General features: G+C 33.9%; 1 protein-coding gene and 1 pseudogene across 1 annotated transcript; one reads left to right on the forward strand and one right to left on the reverse strand.

Moving 5' to 3' along the window:
- Positions 1-2: 2 nt before the first annotated feature.
- Positions 3-27,163, reverse strand: LOC145258200 (alpha-crystallin A chain-like). The gene is made up of 4 exons (XM_080116097.1): positions 27,052-27,163; positions 18,668-18,920; positions 10,886-11,208; positions 3-1,356 (listed from the first exon to the last, which is right to left on the reverse strand). Exons 2-3 carry the CDS (start codon positions 18,878-18,880, stop codon positions 10,924-10,926), a joined length of 498 nt encoding a protein of 165 aa, XP_079972223.1. The 5' UTR covers positions 18,881-18,920; positions 27,052-27,163; the 3' UTR covers positions 3-1,356; positions 10,886-10,923.
- Positions 19,887-20,002, forward strand: LOC145258431 (5S ribosomal RNA; annotated as a pseudogene).
- Positions 27,164-27,251: the final 88 nt, after the last annotated feature.

A 27,251-nucleotide genomic window follows, 5' to 3' on the forward strand; every position in this document is an offset into this window, starting at 1 on the left:
AATTGCCAGAAATAAATAAAGTTTAATTATCATTTCAAATAGATCACATCAATCACTTACATTTGATTTGTCAGAATTAAATGAGGCCAATAACATGCATTAGAGCAAGTGTTAGATCACCCTGCAGAGGGTTAGGGTTAGGACAAAATTCTTTTACTTCCTTTCATTCTTACAATATAATTGGCAGAATACATTGATAATACTGTTTACAAAAGGTTTCTTGCAATGAATAAATATTTCTGAAATTTCTGTTTCTTTAAAGTATTTTAACGCCGTCACAATATGGACACGACCTTTAATTTCAAAAATCAAAATTTGCATTTTGATCCATAGTTATTAGAATTAAGTAAGATTCACTGAATTTTGATTTCTTCTCAAGACCCCTTAAGCCTTTTCTTTTCTTTTTTTTTTTTTCATTTTCACCCCAAACAAGGCACAGTGCCACTTTGATGTCGGGGTCTACTAAGTTGCAGGGATATTACGTAGGGAGATGAGCAGCAAGATGTCTGTTCATATTACACTTGAACTTCTGCATGTCAGTACAGTTGGGAAATCAGAATCCCAGAAGAGAGTTTCAAAATCTAGCAGTTCTAGGGAAAAACTATTGGAGTAGAAAGCTTTCTTACATCTAGGAATCTCTACTGTGTAGGGGTGGGATTTTGCTGCTATCGGGGGTATTTACGTAGTGCTTGTAGTTTGTCGGAGCATACACCATTAAAATACTTGTAAAACAGGCAGAGGGATGCAACATTTCATCAATGGGACAGAGGCTGAAGCTTAGATGACAGTTCAGGACCAATCAGGTTGGCGACTCTCTTTTGAACCCTGTCTAGGAGTGAGAGACTAGTAGCAGATGCACCAGTCCAAATGTGATATACGTGGCAAATGATGGCCTTATAGAGGTATAGGATACTTTCAGGCATAAAATTTAAATTTTAAGCATTTTCTAGAATCAAATTCATGTAAAGGATTTTGATCAAAATCAGAATAAGGATTCTAAACATAAAGTTCAATATATTTTGATTTTAATTGTTGTAAAGGACATAAAAGTTGTATAAAACTATTTTGTTCGGGTATTAATTTTATCCATCCTGGGACAGGTGTTCTTCTAGCATATTAACACCGAGGTGATTGTTTCCATGCAGGCAAAACATGTTTGAGCATATGCTAAAGTCAACAAGATAATTGGAATGGAGAAAGACCGTTGGTAGAAATGTGGACCTCAACATCAACCTTATTGTCCTCTTGTGCTATCATGGAAGTATATTCATAGCAGTGCAGAAAGTATAAAGAGCTTCAAATCAAAATTGGTAAAACTTCAAGAAGCATCAATAGTTGTTTCTCCATTGGACTTAGCTGAAATGTAAAATTAAAATGAAAACGTGTTAGTCGCTTGGTAAATTCTCAAAAAAAAAAAAAGGGGGGGAAAAAAAGGTACTTTACAGCCGAACAATATCTGATTAATATTTTATTCCTTAGCATTTTGGCTAAAATACAATATGCAAGAGACCGGGGACTGCTTGTGAATCTCATATTCCCTTGACACTTCCTCCCTTGGAGGAACCCGATTTAACCCATCTTGAGTGACTGCCACTGTATACATAAACATATATATATATATATATATATATATATATATATATATATATATATATATATATATGCGCACACATATACAGTCGCGATAAAAAAGTCCTCACTTGTCATTTTTTAAAAACACGAGCAGTGTTCATGATGCCCCTAAATCTGATTGTCCTAGAGTTACTTCTTACAGGGAAGACAATGCTATCAAAATCCGCAGCCTCAGAAACCGATTTGGAACAGCTCTCCAAATCCAATAACAGTGTAATCTTGTTAAAAAGTGCTCTCTTTCTACAGTTAAGAAAAGATTGAAGGAATTTGTGAGACTGTTTCAAGATGCAAGTAATGATTTCTATAAAGAACAGAAAGCACCGTTTGAACTTTGTCAGATGCAATGAAAATCATGACTCTTCATATTAGTTGAAAGTGATTTTAGCAATGAAAGCAATTTCAATAGGCTAGGCAGTGATGGTAGGCAGTACATCTGTCAAAGGAAGGACAAAGAATTTAATCCTTGATGCACAGTTTTGATGGTGGTGAAGGTTCAGTTTTTCTTAATGTGGGACGTTATTAGTGCCAATGGTCCATGGCCTATAGTTTGCTTGCAAGGTTGAATTAATTTAACCAAGTACATTGAAGTATGTTAACTAGCATTTTCTACCCTACTTTGGCCGGAATTTGAATGACAATCCCATATTCATGCAGGATAATGCTCCCATTCACACAGCTGGCAATATCAAGAGGTTTCTTGAATAGCATGATATTCCATGTTTAGATCGGCCTGCACAATCTCCAGACCTCAATCCTTTCGAAAACATATGGCATTACATCAAGCAACAGCTATGCGATGGTAAAATTTAAAATCTGGAAGAACTTTGGACAAAAATTAAAGAGAAGTGGGATGCCCTTTCACCGAAGTATTACCGCAGACTAATTTAAAGAATACTCAAAAGATTGTAGGCTGTCAAATTGCAGAAGGGCTATGCTACTAAATATTAACTAGTTATTGTGTTCCTGTTGCATTTGTGTTGCATTAATGTTCTTTAGAACATTACATTAGTTACACTTAAATAACAATTTTCCATTGTGCGGAGTTTCTTTCTACCTTCTTGATTTGAAGTTAATTTTTTAAATTCATGTGAACACTGGGATACTTCAATTAAAAGTCAATATGAACAGATAAAATTATAGAGGAATAAAAGGTGAATCAAATGAAGTATAAGTTGTTTAAACAGTTGCATTCAATTTAGCTTAAATTTGTGGTTTTGGAAAAAAATGACAAGTGCCGACTTTCTTTTTGGTGCCACTATATATATATATATATATATATACACACACACCTAAAAAAAAAAATGAAACATTAACTTACCGTTTCCTCCTGACACTTTTATAAAAATTATTAGACTTATAACTGACATGACTTCAATAGCAACTTCTACAAGCAAAAAATTTGGTCTTCTTACTGGAATATTAGCCTGCCTTTTCTTAGAATTCCTAGAATCTGGTCCTTTCAAATTTAGATTACCTCCAAACACAGAATATTTTAGATACATTTACGACATTTTAACTTTTCTTCTTGAAATAAAGATAATATTAAAAACAAATTCGACTCAATCGAACCCTCCATAAAGTTCACCTATTTAATAGAAAACAATAACTCATTACCTTTTCTAGACATACTCATTATAAAATCCAATAATAAACTATCCTTCAAAGTTCACTGCAAAATTACACACAAAAATGATTGCACAGATTTCTACTCACACAATAATAACAAAATAAAAACAGGTATGATAATTGGTTTCTTCCTACATGCATTCAGACTTTGCAGTCCAGAATATCTGGATGAAGAATTCAAATATCTCACAAATACTTTGCAATATCCTACATATTTTATATCAAATGCAAAAAAAAAAAAAAAAAAAAAAAAAGAAGTCACACAAATATTTTCCAGAATAAATAAGCAAAAATCATACACACCAGACATTTCTCTCATAAACAGACTTCTTTTACCTACACACACCAATAATACAATAACTTGCAACACACTAAACAAACTATAAGACAAACATTAAAAACAACAAAACATCTCCAAAACAAACCAATTTCTATGTATTCAGGCATATACACAGCTCCGTGCCAAAATTGCCATCATATACATGTTGGTGAAACCCAACATAGATTATAGAAAAGGCTCAATGCACATAAAATGTAAAAAAGAGATATAAGAAATAGCAATTCTTTGAATGCATTATTCTCTCATTCATTGCAGCATAATCATACTTTTGACTTCAAACGAGCAAAAATAGTTAAATTTATTTCAAATGAACTATGACGTAGACTTTTTGTATCAGGCTTATTGCAAATTCAAGCACAATTAAACAACAGGGAGGTTTCTATAATGTATCGCCATTAATAAGTAAACTCCTATTAAAAGAACATAATTTAATTTTAGACACAGGTTAACTCTCTCACAACTATAGAAAGCACCACCAATTAATACATATAAACAGTCAATAAATTACATAACAAAAATACACTCATTTCATTTCAGTTACACATCCGTATTTGCATTATAACGGACATATTTGTTCCAAAAAGAATATGAATTGCATCATATCTTTTTAAATATATTAACGGTTACATGACGTTATAAAAAAAAAATCTTACTGCCTTTCAAAACGCTATGCTTCCTCCCCTTTTTGAATTTCCGATTTTTTTTCGTTTCTGAAATGGAACAAGGACATACATTCCATTACATCAAAAATATATTTTCAAATATTTGTACTAGTGTTTTGTTTTCTTAATTTCATTCATGCAGAGGAAGTCACGCAATAACGACGAAACGTTGATGAACACATAACTTGGTTTGTTCCTTTTTTTATCTCTTTCTCTCTCTTTATACATAACTAGCACGGTTCCCTGGCATTGCCCGGGTATATAGAAGTGGTGGCAAGGGTGAGGCATAAAAAAAAAGAGAAAGAAGAAGCGAACGGAAAAAGAAAAATCACAAATAACCCTGTGTAAATGTTAAAACTTTCAACAAAAAAAAAAAAAAAAATTAAAGAAACAATCTGACATTTCAAGTCTGTAGATTAAAAATTCATTGAGTACATAGGTTGAGAAATGTCCTCACACACACACATTCTCATTTTTATATATATACTAGCGGGGGTGCCCGGCGTTGCCCGGGTGTTTAGGTTGTTTAGCAAGGACCCACGAGGAGGGGCAAAAACAACAGTTGCGGGGTGCCTGGGTGTGTGAGGTGCAGTGAGGAACCCTGGGGTGATGTAAAAAAAAAAAAAAAAAGTGGTAGTAACAGGATGGGGAATCAAAACAACAGTAGTCAAAGGTGTTAAAAAAAAAAAGTCGTAGTAGGCAGGCAGGCAGGCTCAAGCCCGTAATACAAAGGAGAAGAAAAAGGTTAAAAAAAAATGTGACGTCTTAGCTGATGTCTCCATCGGCTGACCGGAAATTTGGAACATTAAAATTAGGTATAGTCAATCCAACTGATACGATGACTTGTGAAAATGGTGATGAAAAAACCGACCCCTCCTTGTAGAAAACTGCCCAGTTGAGGGTAAAAGAATGAATATTTTTAGCCAATTTTTCGATATTTGTCATCCGAAGGACGGAGCTTGACAACAATACCGGTTTCGTCAGGATCTGTCACCTCTGTCAAAAATTTTTGCAAAACATACAAATACACACACATTTTGCCTTTTATAAGTGGTAGTACCAAGGGGGGGGGGAATCAAAATAACAGTAGGCACAAGTGTTAAAAAAAAAAAAAAAGTAATAGTAGACAAGTAGGCTCAAACCCGTAACGTGAAGGAGAAAAAAAAAAAAGGTAAAAAGAAAAAACATGACATCTTAGCCAATGTCTCCATCGCCCGACCGGAAGTTCAAAATGTTGAAATTAAGCATAGTCAAGCGAAAAGAAGATGATATAACTTGCTAAAATGTCGGCGAAAAAAGCGACCCCTACTTGTAGAAAACTGCTCAGTTGAGGGTGAAGGAATGAATATTTTTGGACAATTTTTTTATATTTGTCGTTCGAAGGACGGAGCATACAAACACACACACAAACACATTTTGCCTTTTATATATTAGATATACTAGCAGATCGGTAGACATTATATTTTAATTCATACAAAAACTGAGATATGTGCATGTGATTATTATGTTTTTTCTAAACAGTCCACTTCTTTTAAATCAAAAAATACTCAAGCTGAGATCAAAACCTAAAGACAGTGAGACAAGTATGATAACCACTAGGCTAGCTTGACACGTCTTCAAAAAGTGTTTTCAAACCTACTTATTCTTAGCATAAGGATTCTATCATGTGAGCCATTCATGCATGCACATTTGTGAAACAGTTGCGGAACAGATAAAAATCTGATGATCCCTCATACGTACCAATTTTTAAATTTTGACCCCCTTAGCAGCTTTATTTCCAAATGAAAACCGATTAAGAAGTTTTCCATGCCTGAATACCCTATTTACCAAATTTCAAGTCAGTGGATAAAAAATTTGTTGAGTATATAGGTTGAGTATATATATATATATATATATATACTCAACGAATTTTGTATATCTGGAAAAAAAACTTTTTAATTTTTTTTTTTTCATAATATTATTTTGTATTCCTGCACGTCACCAATTGAAAACGAATAAAGAAAAGTTATAAGCTTTGATACTTTTCGTATTCTTTTTTATACATTTCCATATATATATATATATATATATATATATATATATATATATATATATATATATAAAGAGAGAGAGAGATAATGCTTTTTGATATTACACTTCATCTTTTCTGTCCTCGGTCAATGAAGGAAAACTCTTTCTAGACTGAGAAATCTTTATTTTTATCCCAAACCAGAATATCTCTTTTGAGGGAGCTGGACCTTCTCCATGGTAAAAATCAGCTGTGTATCTAACACTGCCTTCATAGGGAGGAAAGGGGGGGGGGAGACACAATTAAATTCCATTTAAGTTAGAAGTTGTTAGTTTAAAATTATAATCCTTACGTGCTACGAGAGGCGTGCAATAAGTAATGCCCCTGACCCACTTCCCATAGCAGTAGAGCAACGAAACTTGGCACAGTTATTAGTCTTTCTCTACATAGGAACCACCCAGAGTTATGCATTTCTCTCATCATTTGATGCAGGTCTGGAGATCGTTTTTGTAGAACATCCCGGGTTGGTCCTCCAACCACGACGTGACTTCAAAAATCAAGGCTGCATCATCTGGGAAACGCTTTCCTTTCAAAAACAACTTCATGGCTGGGAAGAGGTGAAAGTTAGAGAGTGCAAGGTCAGGAGAGTAGGGAGGATGGGGGAGGATTTCATAACCACACGCCTGTGTTTCTGATCTGGCGACATGCGAGTTGTGGACTAGAGCATTGTCCTGCAGGAGGAGGGTACCTTTGCTGATCTTGCCCCGCCTCTTCATTTTGATAGCTTCCCTTAATTTCCTCAAAAGTGAAGCATAATAGGCTCCTGTAATTGTGGTACCCTTTGCCAGGAAATCTGTCATCACTAATCTGTCCTAGTCCCAGAAGACTGTGAGCATGACCTTGCCAGTGGATGGCTGCACCTTTGCCTTCTTTGAAGGCGGTAAGTCCAAGTGCTTCCACTGCATTGACTGGGCTTTGGTCTCTGAATCATAGTGATGGATCCAGGTTTCATCCTGTGTAATCAGTCTTTTGAAAAACTTTGACTCATCTTCTTGGCACATCTCCAAATTCATCCTCGAGCACTTGATGCGTTCTCGCTTCTGGAATGGTGTGAGCAACCTGGGAATCTATCTGGCAGACACCTTATGCATATGCAAATAGTCATGAATGATAGTTTCCACAGACCCTGTACTAATCTTGACACCTTGGGCTATTTAGTGAATAGTAATGCGCTGATCTTCCAAAATGGCAGCCTCAACTTGATGGACAGATGCCTCATCAATGGCAGAAGTGGGGGGGGGGGGCGACCAGGTCTGGGAGCTGTTTCCACAGACTTCCGGCCATGTTTGAATTCATGATACCAGCGTTTTACAAGGTCATATGATGGGGCATTATTACCATAAGTTCCTTTCATTTCATCAAAAGTCTCCTGTGGTGTGCGTCCTTTCAAATACAAAAACCGGATCACTGCTCGACATTCAACAGGCTCCATTTCACACCTGACTCAGTTCAAACACCTGTAAAGCAGCTGTAATCTGCCACATAACCCGTAGAGATATAAATCATTGCACATGCAAAATTTCAGCTAGATCAGACAGCTGGAAGTGGGTCAGGGGCATTACTTATTACACGCCCCTCGTATAATATAATTGTTTAATATCTCTTACTTATACCATAAGTTGTTGTTTGAAATAAGGGCATGTTCCCATATGGCGTGCTGTCAATTTATGAACAAAATATTACATATAGAAGTTGACATTTTAAAAATGTGTTTTAGAACAGAAATACGGAAATATTCATGCTTACAGCATAAACCGTTTTTAAGATAAAATCCAAAATGTGCATGATAAAATCGTTAGAAAAATTCAGTTTGCAAGCAGTCAAGAAAAAAAAAGATACAAAAGGTGAACTAACTTTCCAAAGAAACATAAGACAAAATACAAATACAGCAACTTTGAAATTACTTAGCCTCTATTAAATTCTGTAAATTATCTAACTATTAACTCAAAATAAATCCCATATCTCACATCGATAAGTTTACTTTCTGAGAAATTAACCCATAATTCTTCCTTTGCATTTATTCCTTAATTGTTCACCCCACTAATCACTTTGCTTGTCCATAAAGAGACAATCACCCTTTGAATTTCTTTAGACTCTCTAGCCACCTTTCATATCTGTATATTTAATTGCAATCTTAACATAATTTTCTAGACTTTCTCAAATATTATGAAATAAAATTTAATATCTAAATTCTATACTTTCTATTCCTATAATTCATTTAAAACTAGCCTGGGTTCCTGGCGTTGCCCGGGTGTTTGGAGGTGTGTGATGAGCAAAAAAAAAAAAAAAAAGTTGTAGCAGGCAGGCAGGCTCAAACCCATACTACAAAGGAGGTGAAAAAAACTGTAATGTTTTTGCTGTTGCATCCATCGCCAAATCGGAAGTCAATAATAAGGCTAGTCAATTGAAAAGGGGGATGACTTTCGAAAATATTGGTGAAAAAAGTGACCCCCTCCTTGCAGAAAAGTACTGAGTTATATTATAAATTATCCATATATTATAACTACTTTTAGCTCATATGATATTATTATTATCATTTTATTTCATTATCACTCATTTACTTCTTTGTTATTATTATTATTATTACAACTGTCATTATTATTGATAATAATAACAATATTACTATTATTATTAGTAGTAGTATTCCTATTAACATTATGTCTACTTTAGCGCCAATATTTTTATTATTTTTCAATCACTTTTCTTCTATCTATTCTGAAATCATACTGTCTAGTTCACTTCCGTTCAACTGAATGCCTTTACACCTACGTATCTGTTCAGAAGCACACTTTTTGACTCATAACATAATTATTTCAAGGACAATCTGTCTGGGTCACAATAACACAACCCTTTTTTTTTTACCTCTATTGTATCTTTGAAAACAATCTTCCCGTCATTACAAATCTTTAGCTGGTAATGGAAGCACCATTACCTCAGTCACACTATCTCTAAGTAGGAAAAAAACTTTAAATCATCGAAATAATCTTTCCTTCTCAACCGCTTGCAAACTGGATTTTTCTAAGGATTTTGATTACGCACGCTTTGAATTTTTAATTTGGATCTGTCACTATTGTAAATCCAACTACTTCTTATGAGAACATTGACGCTTTGTGTCTTATTGACAGGTGATCAAGTGGTTAATTATGAACTACTACAAATGGACTAAATGGTTACTGGAGACCTATAGTTACAGCAATTAAAACGTGTTAAATCGCAAAGGTGTGTTTTTCCTCCACGACAATTCCAGGCCACATGTTGCACAAGTAGTCAGGGATACCATACAGCAACTTGGGCGTGAGACTTTGCCTGATCCACCTTATTCACCTGATTTGCACCATCTGATTACCACCTTTTTCACACCCTGAAAAATCATCTTCATGATAAATCCTTCCTCAATGAAGCAAACTTGTGCCAAGTCCTAATTTTGCATCCTAAAACTCCAGAGTTCTACCATAAGGGGATTGAACAGCTGGAGACATGTCGAAATGAGCCCTAATGAACTTCTTTGTGTCCAAAAAAAACCCCTAAGATTTACTGCAAGGGGATTGAACGATGGATGACATGTTGGCAGAAGGTGCTTGATGCCGATTACTTCAAAATTACTAAATATAAGTTACACATACTGTGCTGCGTTTTCTTTTTTTTTTCCTTTAAAACCGGACAGGACTTTTTCTAGTTACTTTCTATTATCCTCCATAACAGCAAATCTACTGGTAATTTTCATACATAGAAGATGACATTTGCTTTTAATTTTAAACTTGCTCCATATTTTTTCTTTTTTAAACTTTGTTTTTTTTTTTTTCATTTTTATTTCATTAATTGATTTAGTTAATTGATTATGTTAAGCGTCTTGTTTCCAAGAAGTTTATTTACAAATTGTGACAATTATAGGTATTATTTCAAATTTATCTTCTAATGCTAACGGACCTTCAAAGCGCTCTAAAATTTTTATGACTGACTCCTCAAATTGGCACAGTTGTCAATTAATCTTGTGTAAAGTTGACTTTTCAATGCTTTTCCAGAATTTTTGCAAATAAGCACTGCTGATATCTATTTCCATATTGAAATTGAGGTTGCTGGCTTTAAATTTTAGTGTGGTAACCTTTTTTTGTTCAATATTTTTCATATTCTTGTATTATTTTTAATAAAAAAAAACTTACACACTCGTCTAATTTTCTTTAACTCTTTCTTTTTGAATTTGCATACAGTTTGAAAATGGTTCTTTTTTAAGCAATTTGTATAAGTTTTTCTGAATGCTATCCATTTCCCTAATTCAAGCTAATGAGCCAATTTTTGAGCTAATTTGAGCTAATGAGCCAATTTTTAGTTAATTCAAGCTAATGAGACAATTTTTGAGCAAATTTAAGCTAATGAGACAATATTTGAGCTAATTTAAGCTAATGGGTCAATTTTTGAGCTAATTTAAGCTAATGAACCAATTTTTGAGCAAATTTAAGCTAAGGAGACAATTTTTGAGCAGAAAACTAATGAACTAAAAGACTAAAAAATAATGAACTGTGATCAAACTGTTTTCCGATTCACATTGGAAGAACTTACCGGCTAAAATCCATTGACATCATGAGAATATTAAGATCTTAGAGATCAGCTGGATCACCTTTGATGATCGGAATAATCCTCTCGTTTTTTCCATCCATCGTTTTCTTGATAGCCCGTATAGTGAGGATACCCTCAGGTGAAATAGAGGAAGTGATAGAGTCATCATCTATATCCTTTGGCAGAAGATATTGCCGGGTAAATTCTCTTTGGATAAAGCCATGATCATCTGGGCGCTCTTCATGCTTAGCATGGATCTTCAGGCGATCATTCACTGTCTTCACGGTAATATCATCCAACCTGAAGTGGCTGACATCCAGACGCACCTAATCAGTGAAAACAAAATATAAAATGCATTACAAATTCTAACTGAAACAGTATTATAATTGTAGGGAAATATGTGACTTACTTGACTAGCACATGTGCATGATTCAAAGGGTCGGTCGTGGAACAAAATGAAAGAGAAAGAAAGGAAAAAACTAACATGGTGCGACAGTTTGTTTTGTGGTGAATAATCACGTGACTGTGAATGTTTATGCAAATGAGACTGGTCTATAAAAGCGGATGTGAAGTGAGCACGAGACGAGTTGAGAGAAGGCGTGTTACTTATGCAGACATGTGGAAATCAGCTGGAAAGATTGTTGCGTTTGGAAGTCGGAAGTTTTGACAACAGTGTCGCATTTAATCAAAAACTTGGTGATTTGAAGTGCAGAATAAATAACACTCGAGTTATTTAATTATATATATATATATATATATATATAATTAAATATATATAATTATTATAATAGGAAACCATGACCAATGTTTGGTATAAACATCTTTTGACTATTATTTTTTTTACATCCCACCAATAATGTTTTTAAATATTATTTTTTATGCATTAAAGGATGTTCACATTGGTATTATATCGTCACTGTAAAATTGTCATTGACTTTAAAAGCATCATCACCAGGTTTTGGTATTTAGGGTATAGCGAGTGTCCCAGATTCCAAGGTGAGCAACAGCAGGCAATGTCCTTTTTGAATTGAAAACCATGTTTAATTTCAGAAGAGTTTCTAATGAATAGCTAATCTGTACAAGTCCTGGAGATGAAAAAGTTTTCGGTGGGCAGCTGTTCTGTATAAATCCTGGACTTTAAAATTTTGCAGGCAAAGATCAAAGATCTTTCTTGTGTTGATACAAAAACAGTTATGTGTGGGAATGCTAAAAGATTTAATATTTTTATGGAGCAATTCTGGTTTCTGATTGATTGCTAGTAGAATGTGGCTCAATTTGATTGGTCAGTTCCTATCGTCAGTGTCTATAAGTGTTATGTAGCTGCTGGGCAATGCCGGTTAGAAAATAAATATTCAGAATTGGGCTTATCTATCTGTTTTTATATATATCCATTTATCTGTCTAGCTGAAGAATAACAACCATGAAAAACAGTAAGGTTAGTGAACTTTGCAGGTGCAATGAAGGGTCAGGGTGTCATGATTTGACATAAATCAAACCTATCAAAACTTGCACCGGAAAACTAGGTAGATGGGGTCAGATCTGACGTGTCACAAGTTCCGGTTTGGAGAAATTTAGTTAATTTTGATTGAGTTGGTTCCTAGACATGCAAGCAACATGTGAGACAAAGGTCTCCTCAAAAGGGGGCGATGGTTTGTCTGCATGCCAAGATCACTGGTTCACTCCAGTCAGCAAAGATAATACCTGTGGAGTGGAATAAAATATATATAAAACAACAATCATCATCTTGTGTTCGTTTGGCATGCGTTTGTCTTTGGTTGGCAGAATCAACTCCCAAGATGATTGATGAAAAGTTATCCACAGTGAAGGTGGCAGAGCAGAACCAGGTACATCACATTTGTCATGTATATGGTATTATATGTCCTCACACACACACACACACACACACACACACACAGATAAGACAAGCATGCTGTTAAAATAAAAATTAACTATAAAAAAGTTGTTTCTCACCTGACTACAACTTGGATGTCTTCAAGTCCAACATAAACAAATTCCTGATGAATCGTCCCCTTAAGTAAGACACTTGATCAAATTTCCAATACTAACGATTTTTTTTAATCATACGCTTTATTATATGAAAACTATTGCAACAGTCTTACATCTGCTCTTCATGTGATCTCGTCCAAAGTATCAACATCAGTCAGGTAGCATGTAGTCAAATTACGTCACACAGTCAAGCCATGTATTCCTCAGGTTACTTTTTAGTGTCTTGGATATCCACGTGTATTCCGAAGTTGATGCAAAAGGTGGCCTGCTGTACCTATAGTCGAACCACTATTGTATATAGAAGGGTTGTATACAGAAACCAGTGTGTATAACAGCTTACTTGTATATATAATGTGTATATGGGTAATTCCATCTCAAATCATCCAGACCATTACACCCTTACCTCTCAGATTTTTTCCAAACTTTCCGGTGATGGTGAAGTCAAGTGACTCTTTGTACACTGCTCTGTTTGGAAGTGAGGCCCATCTTTGAGGTTCGATTGTGAGCTAACGAGAAAAGAACCAAACACCTTTTTTGAAGGAATTTAAGTTCAAACTATCATAAATGTCTAGGAATAAAAAAAAAAATTCAATTTCCAATAGTGCCACATGTTTTTTTGAATAGCCGTAGACCAATATCCAAATCTGAGCTTAAAAGTTCAATAACTCAGAAACAGTTAATTTTCAGAGATTTTAAACATGATTTTTGGATTCCTTGTGTGGAAAACCTTGTCCATGAAAATTTTCAAGGTTCTACCTAGTCTAGAAATTGATTTATGGCCAAAAACGTAATTTCATAATTTCACGAATTTGCGCCTCAACGCGATATACGTAAAATACCAAAATTGCGATATTTCCGGAACCGCTTAGAATTAAAAGCTCAAATTTTCAGGATTCCCTAGTTTTTATGATACCAACATATGATGAAAGTTTGGAAAAAATCCGAGCGGTAAAGGTGTCAAAGATGTTTTTTTTTCTGGATGATTTGAGATGGAATTACCCATATATGATCATCTCGTGATGAGTGTTTAACCAGGACATATACCATTTACAACAAAAAGAAACATAACATTTCTCTGGAGGTTTCACCAGGCCAATTGGAGAAACATACCTGGTCCATCTTTGGTTTTGTTTGACGGAAAACTGCACAGAAGATTCATCCCAGATGTTTCCCCATGGAAAGCTGCATGCAGGCATTGGATCCCTTGTTCCTCCAAGTGATTTGAGCTATTATGACCGGTCGGCTCAACTCTCTGTCTTCTTCAAGCTCCAACCACTAACTAAAACCCCTATGTATACAAAACATCTCTCTTCTAATGACGTCATCAACACGTATCACTCATGATTACCACATGATATCCGTCATGTATAGTTGTTTATCTAGCTAACGTTCTTGTTTGCGTTAGTTATGAAAACTAACATTCCTTTTCATTTCTAACATAAATATTTTTATTCTAAAAAATTTTCTCTGGATATTTCCTCAACATAACATTTTACAATATTAATAATAATAATAGATCAGGATTATCTGGTGTTGCCCTGGCACACTAATATAATACTACACCACTTGATGTTCCAAGTGTGTAATGTAACCAAAGTCTAACCAATATGAAGTTTCCGATGAAGCATGGTTGGTGGGATCCTTTCCTCCAGTTTGCAGCTGTACCGCCACCAAAAACTAATTCCGTCAAATCATTCAGAGCTTACAAAAACATAGAAAATGCTCTAAATCAGAAAATTGCTTGGCATTACATGATGCCCAGCTATGTTGCAAGTTACAACAAATTCTGTGGATATTAGTTTCAAATTTCTACATTTCTGGATGATTTGACATGGAGTTATTCCAAATCATGGCATGCTCATTATGCTACAGCTGTTGTAACATAACTAAAATCTTTAATTTTACATGTAAAGGCATCGTTTTATATTCTAAACTAGTAGAACCTGTGTGCCAACGTTGACTGGTGACCCAAAGTCAAAATGATCAAACGTATGTGAACAACCAATCAAATTGACTGGAACTTAATGGATTCTGAAAGGAGAGGTGCCTATTTATGCAAAGTAGCCATAATGAGTGAATGTTAAATGCACGGAATTGAGAAATTAAACACAGATAATGCACTTGTGACAATGAGTCTAATATAGCAAAGGTCCTGGTGTCAACTGAGAATTGAAACAGTGAAATCAACTCCTACCTTCTCATTGTATGAATATTGTAAGAGAATGAATTGGGTAAAAAATATTGTCGGTATTTACGAATTTGAATGAAACAAACTGATAATTTCTAGAAAACATACATCAGGTACTGGCAAGTAATGTGATCATTTTAGATTTCTGTTTGTGATCCTATAATGTCTTTTTGTAGAGGGGAATAATTGAGATTATTTTATTAAATATAGATAGAAGAAGAGAATAAAGGGTTTCAGTTACTCTCGCTAAAAAGTAAGTTTCTACTTTACAATGAAGACATAAATAAAAATGAACTGACTTAGTGCATAAAAATAAATAATTATATAAAAAAATATTTGGTAAATTTTTACGTGACCCAGCGCCGCTTAATCCCTAAAAAATGAAGATCTACTTTTTTTTTGCCTAATACGTTTAAACAGCCTTTATAAATAATATGAAAGAAAAGAATTTGAAAAAAAACTTAAAATTTAACATTTTAGAGTGGGGATCACTTTCCTATATAAATTTAATGTAAAATGAGCACCCACTTTTTAGCCACCAAAAAACATGTCATCCCTAACATTTTTTTCAAGTTTGCTGATTAAGGGCAGAGGGAAGGCTGCATAATAAGACATGTTCAAATTTTTGCCAAATATTTTTCAATAACCATGCTCTATGTGTGGTACTTAACGATAGTCTACATTTATTTTATTTTTTTTCAAATAGAAAAAAGTAAGAAAATAACAAAAAACAAGGTGACCTTTGAACTTCATCAAAATCCCATGATTACGGTAAAAAATATTTACAAGCATGGCATTCACCCTAGGCAGGTAGAACTTCAATTAAAAGTCAAATATGAACAGGTAAAATTATAGAGGAATAAAAGGCGAATCAAATGAGGCATAGGTTGTTTAAATAGTTACATTGAATTTAGCTTAAATTTGTGGTTTTTGAAAAAAAAAAATGACAAGTGCGGACTTTCTTTTTGCCAGCACTGTATGTACCAAAAAGATCAGGTAGTTACTGTAAGAATTCTCAGATGTGAGAGCTCAATGCAAAACAGAGCATGCATTAAGATAAAAAGAAAAAAATCCCACACAAAATTAGTCCAATCTCATTATAATTTATTTGACCTGTTGCCAAACCTCATCAGACAAGGTGAACTTGCTACCAAAAAAAAAATAATAATTATTTTTCTATCAGTGTTCTATTAGAAATTCTTTAAATTCTCTAAATTTCCACTCTCCTTGACTCACTTCTTGGGTCTCCTCCGTTCCCTTATGACCTACACCATGCAGCTTAGTTTCTTCCCCACTCCTTCTTCTGACACCTGAATGACTCCCTCCCTCCTACTCAAGTATCCTACCTAATGCCCCCCCCCCTATTATTCTATCTTCCTTCCCTTTTTCCTATTTCCTCCCCTCTCCATAAATAAGGCAAACCACAACAGTAAGTTAATTACTCATAAAGCAGCTACAGACCTGATGAGGCCCAGCATTGTGTAGAAATAAATTATGAGTTTTTTTCTTTTTATCCTTTATATATATATATATATATATATATATATATATATATATATATATATATATTTTGTTATTGTTGTTATTTTTCAAGCGATACATACGGTTAATATTGGCTCCGCCTCGGAGCTCATTTTTTTATTTACTTAGAAAGTCGCCCTTTTTAATTTGGACGCATATAACATTTTTATTTATTTATTATTTTTAAAACAGTAATCTACGTACACGCGTGTTTCAAGGTTATTACCTCTCATCAGCGTAGTTTAACTGTTTCTAGGGATCGAACCTCATATATATATAAGTGAAAGTGTCTGTCTGTCTGTGTGTACATTTCCCTACACAACAACTCTGTCAACTTTCAGTCTACAGACTCGAAATTTGATATACAGGATAGTGAGATTTGGGAAAATCTTTGTAATCCGTTTTCAGACAGAAATTTGGCTGTTAAGAGGTCAAAGTTCAACGATTTAACCTTTGAGAACTCTACGAAACTCCTCCGACAATTTTGGGTCTAAACACTTGAAATTTTAGATATAGGTTCCTTGGACATGAATCTAACTTAATAACTTGATTTGAGCCCCAAACAATAAATGTTAAGGGGTCATAATAGAGGTCAAAGTTAAAAAAATTGACCGCTTTTATTTATTTATTTTTTTGTTCAACATACACCTCCAAACACCCGGACAACGCCGGGCTGAAATTCTAGTATATATAAAAGTGAAAGGGTCTATCTGTCTGTGTGTGTGTTTGTCTGTGTACATTTCCCTACACAATAACTCTGTCAATTTCAAGTCTACAGACTCGAAATTTGATATACAGGTTACTGAGATTTGGGAATATCTTTGTGATCGGTTTTCGGCCAGAAATTTGGCTGTTAAAGGGTCAAAGTTCAACGATTTGACCTTTGAGAACTCTACGAAACTCCTCCACCAATTTTGGGTCTAAACACTTGAAACTTTAGATATAGGTTCCTTGGACATGGATCTAACTTAATAACTTGATTTGAGCCCAAAACAATAAATGTTAAGGGAGTCATAATAGGGGTCAAAGTTAAAAAAAAATTGATCTCTGCAGTCTCTACCAAATTACTAAAGACAATTTCTGGTCTAAACATTTGAAATTTTACATAAAGGGTATACAGAGATAGGGCAAGCTTTTTAATCGGTTTGGGTCGAAAATTTGAGCTACCAATATATAAATGTATGTATGTATGTATGTTTGCATATCTGCCTAAAACTTTCGACAGAGGCAACAGATTTTCGCAAGATCAGTATCGTTTTGAAGCTTGATCCTTCAGACAACAAACACTGAAAAATTGGCTAAAAACATTTATTTCTTCACCCTCAACTGGGCACTTTTCTACAGGAAGGAGTCGCTTTTTTCACTGATATTTTCGAAAGACATCCCCTTTTTTCGATTTTCTAGCCTTAATTTAAACCTACATCACTTTCGGTTTGGCGGTGGTCATAACAGCAAAGTCATCACATTTTTTTTCACGTTCTTTTCCTCCTTCGTGGTATGGGTTTGAGCCTGCCTTCCTACTACCACTTTTCTTTTCAATTTTAGTGATTAATTTAATGATTAAGTGATTGATTTTGTGCTACGAAACAGATACTGTCAAGAATTGTAAATGTCAACTGAATAAAAGGAACAAATTATAAGATGATCAACATCATGAATTTTGGAATATAGTCTTTTGTCAATTATTCACTATATTGCTCTGTAATTACATTGAGCTTTTTAAATAAGGACTGGAATACATTATAACAAAATATATTTTCACAGAAGTGTGTGTATGTATATATATATATATATATATATATATGACTACTTCATTTAATCACATAAATTAATATACGAAAGTATAATTTTATGCGTAAACTTTAAGTATTTACTTCAACAGTGCTCAGTACAAAGTACATACACCTCCAAACACCCGGGCATCGCCGGGCACCATACTAGTATATATATATATATATATATATATATATATATATATATATATATATATGTTGTTAACTTTTTGTGTTGTTAACTTTATAACACTTTTGTCAAAATTACAAAGAGGAAATGATTGTGATAACACTTACCTTAAATTCGTTTTCATTATTCAACACTTCTGAGATACCTCCAAGATTGGAGGGGTCATGAGGTAAGACACTAGTTTCCACGGGTGTGCTCAACGGATGCTCGTACATGGACATACGAGGAAATATGGGATAATCCCACCAGGTTGGGTCATCAAAGTGGCTCCACTGGCGATGCTGCAGAAATGGCCTTAGTTGACGGGGCTTCGAAAACATCTTGCGAAATTAGAAATTCCTTCTTCTGTTCCAAAGAGTGCTGCACAATTAAAAAAAAAAAAAGAAATGAAACGTTAGAAGGATGTTTCAATTGATATGCAGCATTGTATGTAATGTATAAGTTGAATTATTTTTTGAAGACAATATGGTGATTTAGCACATTTACTGACTGAAACTTCAGATTCTGAAACTCCTCAGAAGCCAAAGTAAGGGCCGAAACAGAAGAATGGTCCAACCACCAGGATCCCGTCCTAAAACATCTTCAGTTGGCATCCATGACTTACAGGTGACCCTGTTTTCAGAGGGATTTTACCCTTCTGCATGGGGTTGCAGTCAGCGAATTTGTGGCCCTGCTGTCAGAAATTTGGGGAATATTTATTAATTGATATCTAATACCTATTGCTGAAATTTCACAAAAATCAGAGGTATCTAAATTAAACTAAATATAGCCTACATTACGACCACTTGCATTTAGCAGCTGCATTGAAAATTCATGATCGGTTAATTAGTTTAGGAGTGAATCCTGTACATACAGATACACAAGCATATCTAACTTTAGGATTCTGAATTTTTTAGATGAGGTATGATTATTTGTATTATTTGGATTAATCGGACTAATGTTCTCATCTTGAGTGTTATCTCCACAATGTTTCGGTTGATGTAACCCTCGACCTTCTTCAGGTGTAAAAGTCGCCAGGTTTTGCAAGGAGAAAAGGAGATTAACTCTATACTCCAGGGTTTCCTATTCATGAATCTAGTTGAAAGTGAATATACAAAAAAAAAAAAAAAATATATATATATATATATATAAAGTCAATAAAATTATCAGATAAAACGCTAGGGGTGGGGGTATTATTTCTAAATTATATATGATTAAAATATTAATTAAACTCATTAACCAATTGTAAGTTCAAAGAAACCTAAATTTCTTTTACAAAAACCAGATCACACTCAAGATAAGAACAATTGTCCGATTAATCCAAATAATTCATACCTAACTTTATATATATGCGATAATCACATTGACACACCGGTTCCCATTAGATCACTGAAGTTAAGCAACGTTGAGCTTAGTCAGTACTAAAATGGGTGACCATTTAGGAATTCCAGGTGCTGTATGTGTTCTGCGCTTATCTCAGCATTGTTTCCAATCATCCTGGACTTCTCCTTGCCACTGGACTCAAGCAGGAGAGGTGTGGTTAGAGATTGTGTAACCCTTGCCTCATAATTACACATGCAGCTACTCTTGCAGGGGATATCCATTGTCTTTCAAGACTGACCAGAGCCTTCCAACTTTATATAAATAGAGATTGTAAAGACTTATTTTATTTATAGGAGTCATGACCAAATGAAGCGTGATGAGGTATTTATTTGAAATGCTTAGCTTTCTCGAAGGAAATATGTTGCGGGGCCATTCGTCTGGAGACAATTGACTCAACAACTTTATGAAAGTAGACGCAGGCAGAAAAACGGTGAATAGGCAAAGAAGAATGACAGACACAGGATGTTCGTTTAAAGGACGAAAGATTGCCTTTTTATTCATCAGAAAATAAATATGGTCTGAACGAGAGTTGTTCTCAGGAACTGGTCTGCTGGACGTTGGAGTAGTCTAGAGATGTTGATCAGGTCTGGAGTAGTCAGCTGACCGTACGGGTAGTCTGAATCAGGAATCATAAATGAGAACCTAGATGTTAGGGTGGTCTAGAGTCATCGTCCTGGTCTGGATTGATCGGCTGGACATCAGGAACTAGAGACTAGACGTTAGGATGGTCTCGACCTGGTCTGGATCGGAAGAAACCGAGGGCCTAGACACTGGAGTGATCTAGGAATGACGTCTGGGACTGGAACAGGAAGGCAGCAGACTGCAAAGCAGAATCGAGCTGCACAGGAAGAAGGCGAGGTGTTGCAATCAGGAGTCACATGAGGCTGCAGGCAGGAGTCACAGGAAGCTGAGGCTGCAGGCAGGAGATGCAGGAAGCTGAAGGCTGCAGGCAGGAGATGCAGGAAACTGAAGGCTGCAGGATCGCCGGAAGTTGCAGGAGGCGACAAGCAGTAAAACAAAAGGGAAGGTCTTTCATAGGAACCTAGCCCTGAAAAGGGCTCTTTGAATTTCTGCTGCTGCAGCTGCTGGTGCTGGTGCTGGTGCTGGAGCTGCTGCTGCATGAGATCCTTCGGCAGTGTTTGGATCTCTCAATTCGGGGGACTCTTATTCCCCTAGCCGGATTAAAATTTTTGGCTGAGAAGTGATTTCTTCATGGCAACAGAGTCCAACTAGTGATGTCGCTCTCAGGAAATGAATAAATGAAGGTCATTAATTCCAGACGAAATTTTTACAATCAAACTTAGTTTAGAAGTTTGATAATTGTATTTGAATTAATTCCGTCTAAAACAAAAGGACAATCATTTAGATTTTAATCATAAAAAATTAAGTTTTATGTATATTTCGTTTAGCAAAACAAATAAAACAGGAATGCTGGAGAAGAGGGACATAAGTAGGTCAACTTGCCTCGCTTTCGGTTTGTTGTTAAGCAGATTTATTCGTCCTCTCTTCTCTTCTTTCTCTCATGCTGGAATGTTGCATGTTTTGTTGTATGAAACAGTGGAGTGGGGGAAAAGGGAACATGGTTTTTCTTGCCCCACGACAAATACCATGCAGTGTGTCACATTGTAAACATGCAGTAGAACCCCGGGATACGGTGGCCCTAGGATATGTTTTTTTTTCAGGTTACAATGTGGAATACAATGTTTTTTCGGCCCCTGGTTACGGTATTTGCCCCGCTGCCTTACAATGTTATTTATAATGTTATTTTATTATATACATATCATATACTGTACTGTATTCTGTTACTAATTTTTTATGCCGTGTCCCAGGGTTCTACTGCATTATGAAAGCTGTTGTATTCACAGAATATTTATCTTTTTGTAACATTCCTAATCGCTAAGTGTTCTAGTGGCAGATAAATGGATGAAAGCCAAGTGTGAGGTGCTGTTGCCTTTAGAGAAATAAAAAGTAGGTTTGTATAAAGGTATATCTTTAACACTTTTTCTTTTTTTTTTTACTTATTTTTACCTTAATCAAAACATTACCACTTTGAACATAAAGGACTACTATTCACAATCGTGTCTAGCAGTTGACCGAGGGGATTGGATTTCATATATATATATATATATATATATATATATATGAGCAAATAGTTAATAAAACATGTTCAAAAACACTTTGAAAAAGAGTTAAAAACATATTTAATCTGAAAAGGAAACACTTATTAAGTGGATAGTCCTTAATCCACGGATTTTTGAAGAAATACTTTCCTTCTCTTCAGAGGGTAGGAATTAGCAAAATGCTAGATCGGATTTTGCATACAAAAGTATTTGATGAAACTACAAGTAAGTCAAAGATCTTACTTGATAACAAAAAGTGAAGCAGAGGGAACATGGTGAAAAAAAAGGTGATTTCACGTGAATGGACAGCAAGGTGAAAGGAAAAGCATCCAATTATGGTAACATCCAAAAATGTAAGTCCAATATATACATATATATATATATATATATATATATATATGCAAAAAATGTAAGTCCAATATATACATATATATATATATTCATTTTCCATCCAGCCAAAATGGAAGTATTATTTTGGATGTCTTCAAATTTTTAAACTCCAATTCCTGACGTTTTGTTTTTCAACTTGAACTATTGAGGCGAGCACCTGTTGTTGTTCATTAACCTGTAACTGATAACCTCCATTACACTGGACTTCTTTACATACGGTTGGTTGTTTTTTTGCCTTAATCTTGAACTCTGAATGAACTATTTTCCATATTTATATTCTTATGTTTTTTAAGTTTTGTGACTAAAACCTATAAAACTTTTAGTTTCATCCTACGCAGTGACCAGCAAATACATAGAAATGCTAATTTTTAGCGTGACTATCTGATCATTTTGCTAACAGTTTTTCCTCTGATGAGAAGAATTAGCATTCTTTGAAACCCCGCGGATTAAGGATTTCCTAGCACACCAGTTTTGGGGTATTCTGCCGAATAATAAAAAACTATTTGTAAATTTCTACTTAACAGCTCTGTTCTTACTAATATATATATATATATATATATATTGGTTTTTATTATATAATCAATTTTACGATTAAACAAATGGACCTGTAAGGCAATTGTAAACATTTCCCTTTATGTTACTATAAGATAAATGCCTCTCCATAATTGGATGGTTTATTCATGGTCTTAATCCTAATTTTGCAATTCAATCCAGTTATCTCGTTATATAAGCTTTAAGGCATAAAGATACATAAATCATAAAACTAACTTATATTAATCAAGATACATCAACCAAAATGAATAAATAAATAAATAAATAAAAAAGTAAATAAAATAAGTTAAAATAAACCGCACATGCATGGTCCCTCTCTGGTGTTGCATGTGAGATGACGCCACAAAAAATAGTGAAGAAATGATGAATGTGAGAAGTGTGAAAGGCCAATGTTGCCTTCACATTTTCGCCAAGTTTAAGAAAAATCTAATGGATGGGGTAAAAAGTTTCATTTTTTGTAATTTTGGGGCATTTGTGACCCCTTTTGAACTCCTGTGAACACTGAATCCCAGTGAAAAGGAACAAACGGTGCAGTTTAATGCCTTAACACATGTATATTTGAATTCAGCACTATGGAAAACAAGTATATAAAAATACATATCAAGTTTTTGAGTAATATGAAAACAGAGATCCAAAAAGGCATGTTTTTTTTTAGCCTTAAAAGTCGCAAACAAATGCGAACCAGAATTTTGCCAGGGTCACCTATACTGAATTAATATTAAGAATAATGGCCTCCACATTTTGGCCAAGTTTCAGGATGAAGTTAATGGATGTATCAAATACTATGGGGCAAAAAGTGTCATTTTTGGCCATTTTGGGGCATTTTTGAGCTCTTTTGAGCCTCCGAGGAAGCCGAATCCCAGTGTAAATGGATAACGGGTGCAGTTTCAGGCCTTAACACATGTATACTTAAGTTGATCACCATGAAAAACTACTATATAGTCGGACATATCAAGTTTTTGTTGAGAAATATGAAAAAGGAGCCACAAAAAGGGGTGTTTTAGCGCTAAAAGTTCCCAGGGGCACAAACCAGAATTTTGCCAGTGTCACCCATACTGGATTTATATTAAGAACAATGGGCTCCACATTTTGGCCAAGTTTCGGAAAAATCTAATGTATGGATAAAAAGTTATGGGGTAAAAAGTGTCATTTTTTGCAATTTGAGGGCATTTTTGACCTCTTTTGAGCCCCTAGGGATGCAATGGGAATTTTCGCAAAAGAAATTTTTTACTGTGCACATCTATTTAATGAAATACGATTTGTGGCAAAGTTTCAGGAAAAACTAATGGACGGTTATCTGGCAATCGTCCAGACTAACGGACGCCACTGAAAACATAGGCCCCTCTCCGATAAATCAGGGGGAATAAAAGATTTAATTAATGTTTATTAGTCGCCAGTATTACTTGCTATGATATATTAGCTACCCTGTATATACAAACACACAAATGTATACATACCCAACTTTAGATATAGATAAGAGCCAGAAGTGTTCAATCAGCAAGCAAACTTATTGAGCTGGAGGATACAGTGCTGATTATGTGACGAATGCAGGAGGTAGGAAATCTGGTTATGTAGTTTCAGCCTTATATTCAAGCCATACAGAAAAGAGATTTAATATTAATAAAGCTTGAAATAGGATTTTAAAAATTTTGTTTTAGTTTAAGCTATTTTTTTCATTTAAATATTTTATTAATGATAAATAAAAAAAATAATTAAATGTGTAATAATCGAAATTATACAGTAGTTTATAATTTTGTTTATATAGATAAACTTTTTGGTTTTATAATTTGTTATAAATTATTTATTTTTTTTATTTATTTAACTTCAGTAAGTTTTAAGATATCAAGGGGTTCCCTCCTGGAGCTAACACTTGATTCTGTTATGATTTAAATTTATATCCGAGGGCTCTTTTAAGAATAGATGCTGTTCCCTTTATGGCTGCTATTTGTATCTCGTTACAGTTTAGTCTTCCAGGGATTGCTTCTAAGTATTTCTGAAGGTTCTTTTTTATTAAACCAGTTGCTCCTATCACGACCGGTATAATGTTTATTTCTTTCAGAGACCATGTGGGTTTTAGATCATTTTTTAGGTCCTGATATTTTGTTATCTTTTCCCGTTCAGCTCTATTAAGGCCAAAATCATTTGGGACTGTTACATCAATAATGAGCGCAGTTCTTTCGGGCTTGTTCCATATTACAATATCTGGTTTGATAGCTTTGTCTTATGTATCAGCCCGCCTGTATGTCTTTGTCATAGAACACAATCACTTTTCTGTGTGTGTGTGTGTGTGTGTGTGTGGTCAATAAAAACAGCAACAAAAAAACAAATAGTATTCTTTTTTGCCTTTTTATTTAATTTTATTTTTTTTTTAATTTTGGTACTTGTAATGATTAGATATCCAAAGGATTTTTATATGTTTACAGAGAATCCCGAGCCAGTCCTGGAAATGACCAAAGCAGTATATATGATTTGAAAGCCACAAAAAAAAAAAAAAAATGTAAAAAGGCAGACAACACTATGCATGCAAAGAGTTTAGTTATGGTTTAAAAATTTAGCTCTTCAAAAAAATAAAAAATAATAATAATAATAAATAAATAAAAACATGTCTTTCAAATAGTAAACTGCTTCAACCATTTCCGGGACTGATTCAGAATTCCCAAAGTAATGAAATCCTCTGGATACCAATTTATCATAACGACCAACATTTTTTTTCTCTGTTATCAACTTTTTAAGAGAGGAGAAAGAACTAATTTACATTGGTTCCACTATTTATTTTACCATTTTCTTATGAGAGAGAGAGAGAGAGAGAGAGAGAGAGAGAGAGAGAGAGAGAGAGAGAGATGGAATTCTTTGGATTGCCTGCAATTGAGTAACGGCATCATCATCACCACCATCAACAAGTAAGTATGTAAGTAAAAATAGCTTTCTTTCTTTCTGTCTTCTTACTTGCTGCCAACCAAACTCAATTTTTTTTCTTCTGCATCAAAAACTACAAGAAAGAAATTTCTGGAAGGGAATTAAAACGAACATCTTCATGACAAACTAATATTTTCTACACACGTCTTTTATGTTATCAAAGAATAAATCTTTAACAAAGCAAAACTTATCAAGATAAGAAAAGCTCAACACTAATAAGAGGTTTCTTTTTCTAAATTTTCCCCTTCTTACTTTTCCTTATAGTTTTGATGATATATTAACAGTATATATAACTTTTATTCTCGTCTTTATTTACTATATATAATTTTAACATTTTAAAACATAAAATAGTAAATTAAATTATTAAAACCTAAATTTGAATTTAATTTTTTTTATTTTGACTTAACTTTTTAAATATATTTTTACTTTTTTCATTAGAGTATTTCAGATTTTAAGGCTTTAATTTTTTTTATTTTATCTTAACTTTTTAAATATATTTTTACTTTTTTCATTAGAGTATTTCAGATTTTAAGGCTCTTTTGAAATTTTTTGGAGTGAAAATTTTATTTTTTTACACAATAATTTGGCCAAAGTTAGTTGTTTCACTAATAACTTCAACAGTGCTCAGTTCATGAGTAGAGCTATGCAAATGTATAAATTATACTTATGGTAAGAAATGTTTGCTTTATTCCATGAAGGAATTCGTCAGGCTAAATGTCAATTTTTATACTATATAATTATTTTTTCATTTTATATTTGTAAATATTATTTATTCAATATTATTTTTTCAGTTCAAATTACATTTATTATTTTAAAAATTATTATTGACTTTAATTTTAAATTGTTTTTTTTTTTTAAAAACAATTTTAGATACAATTTTCTTATCTCTCTCTCTCTCTCATATATAAAACAAAAAGTTAAATCCCAGTTTTGAAAGTTAAAAAATACATTTTATTTTAAGAAAATAAAAAGTTTGACAATATTTTCTAAAGTTTTTAAAATTAAAAAAAATTTTTTCGTCATCTGAAGTTAAAGAAAATTAAACCAAATTAATCTAGCATAAAAAAAGTATATCACTATTACGTAAAAATAAATAAATAAGTCAGTTTTCAATTAATTGCTCTTTTTTTTTAGCCTAAAAAAATACTTACCAAAAAGTTGACGCAACTCAAACAAAATTTGTCGGCTGCTTACTTCAACTTCTTTCTCGCGCACTGAACTTCCGGTATTAATATCTCCGCAGCAAGCAACTTTATTTTTAACTTTGTTTATTCAATAATATTCTTTTAATGTAATAGAAAAATCTTTATTACAAAATCTAAATTAAAAAAATAATATTTAACTTTATTTT

The sequence above is a fragment of the Euprymna scolopes genome, chromosome 33, assembly GCF_053919585.1.
Source record: "Euprymna scolopes isolate OS-2025 chromosome 33, ASM5391958v1, whole genome shotgun sequence".
NCBI classification, from domain to species: Eukaryota; Metazoa; Mollusca; class Cephalopoda; order Sepiida; family Sepiolidae; genus Euprymna; species Euprymna scolopes.

Bases quoted from the DNA above. Each gene is read 5' to 3' on its own strand.
- LOC145258200 (XM_080116097.1), bottom strand. From the start codon at position 18,880: ATGTTTTCGAAGCCCCGTCAACTAAGGCCATTTCTGCAGCATCGCCAG. The intron at 11,209-18,667 runs GTAAGTGTTATC...TTCACTGATTAG, and splicing joins ATAATGAAAACGAATTTAAG to GTGCGTCTGGATGTCAGCCA.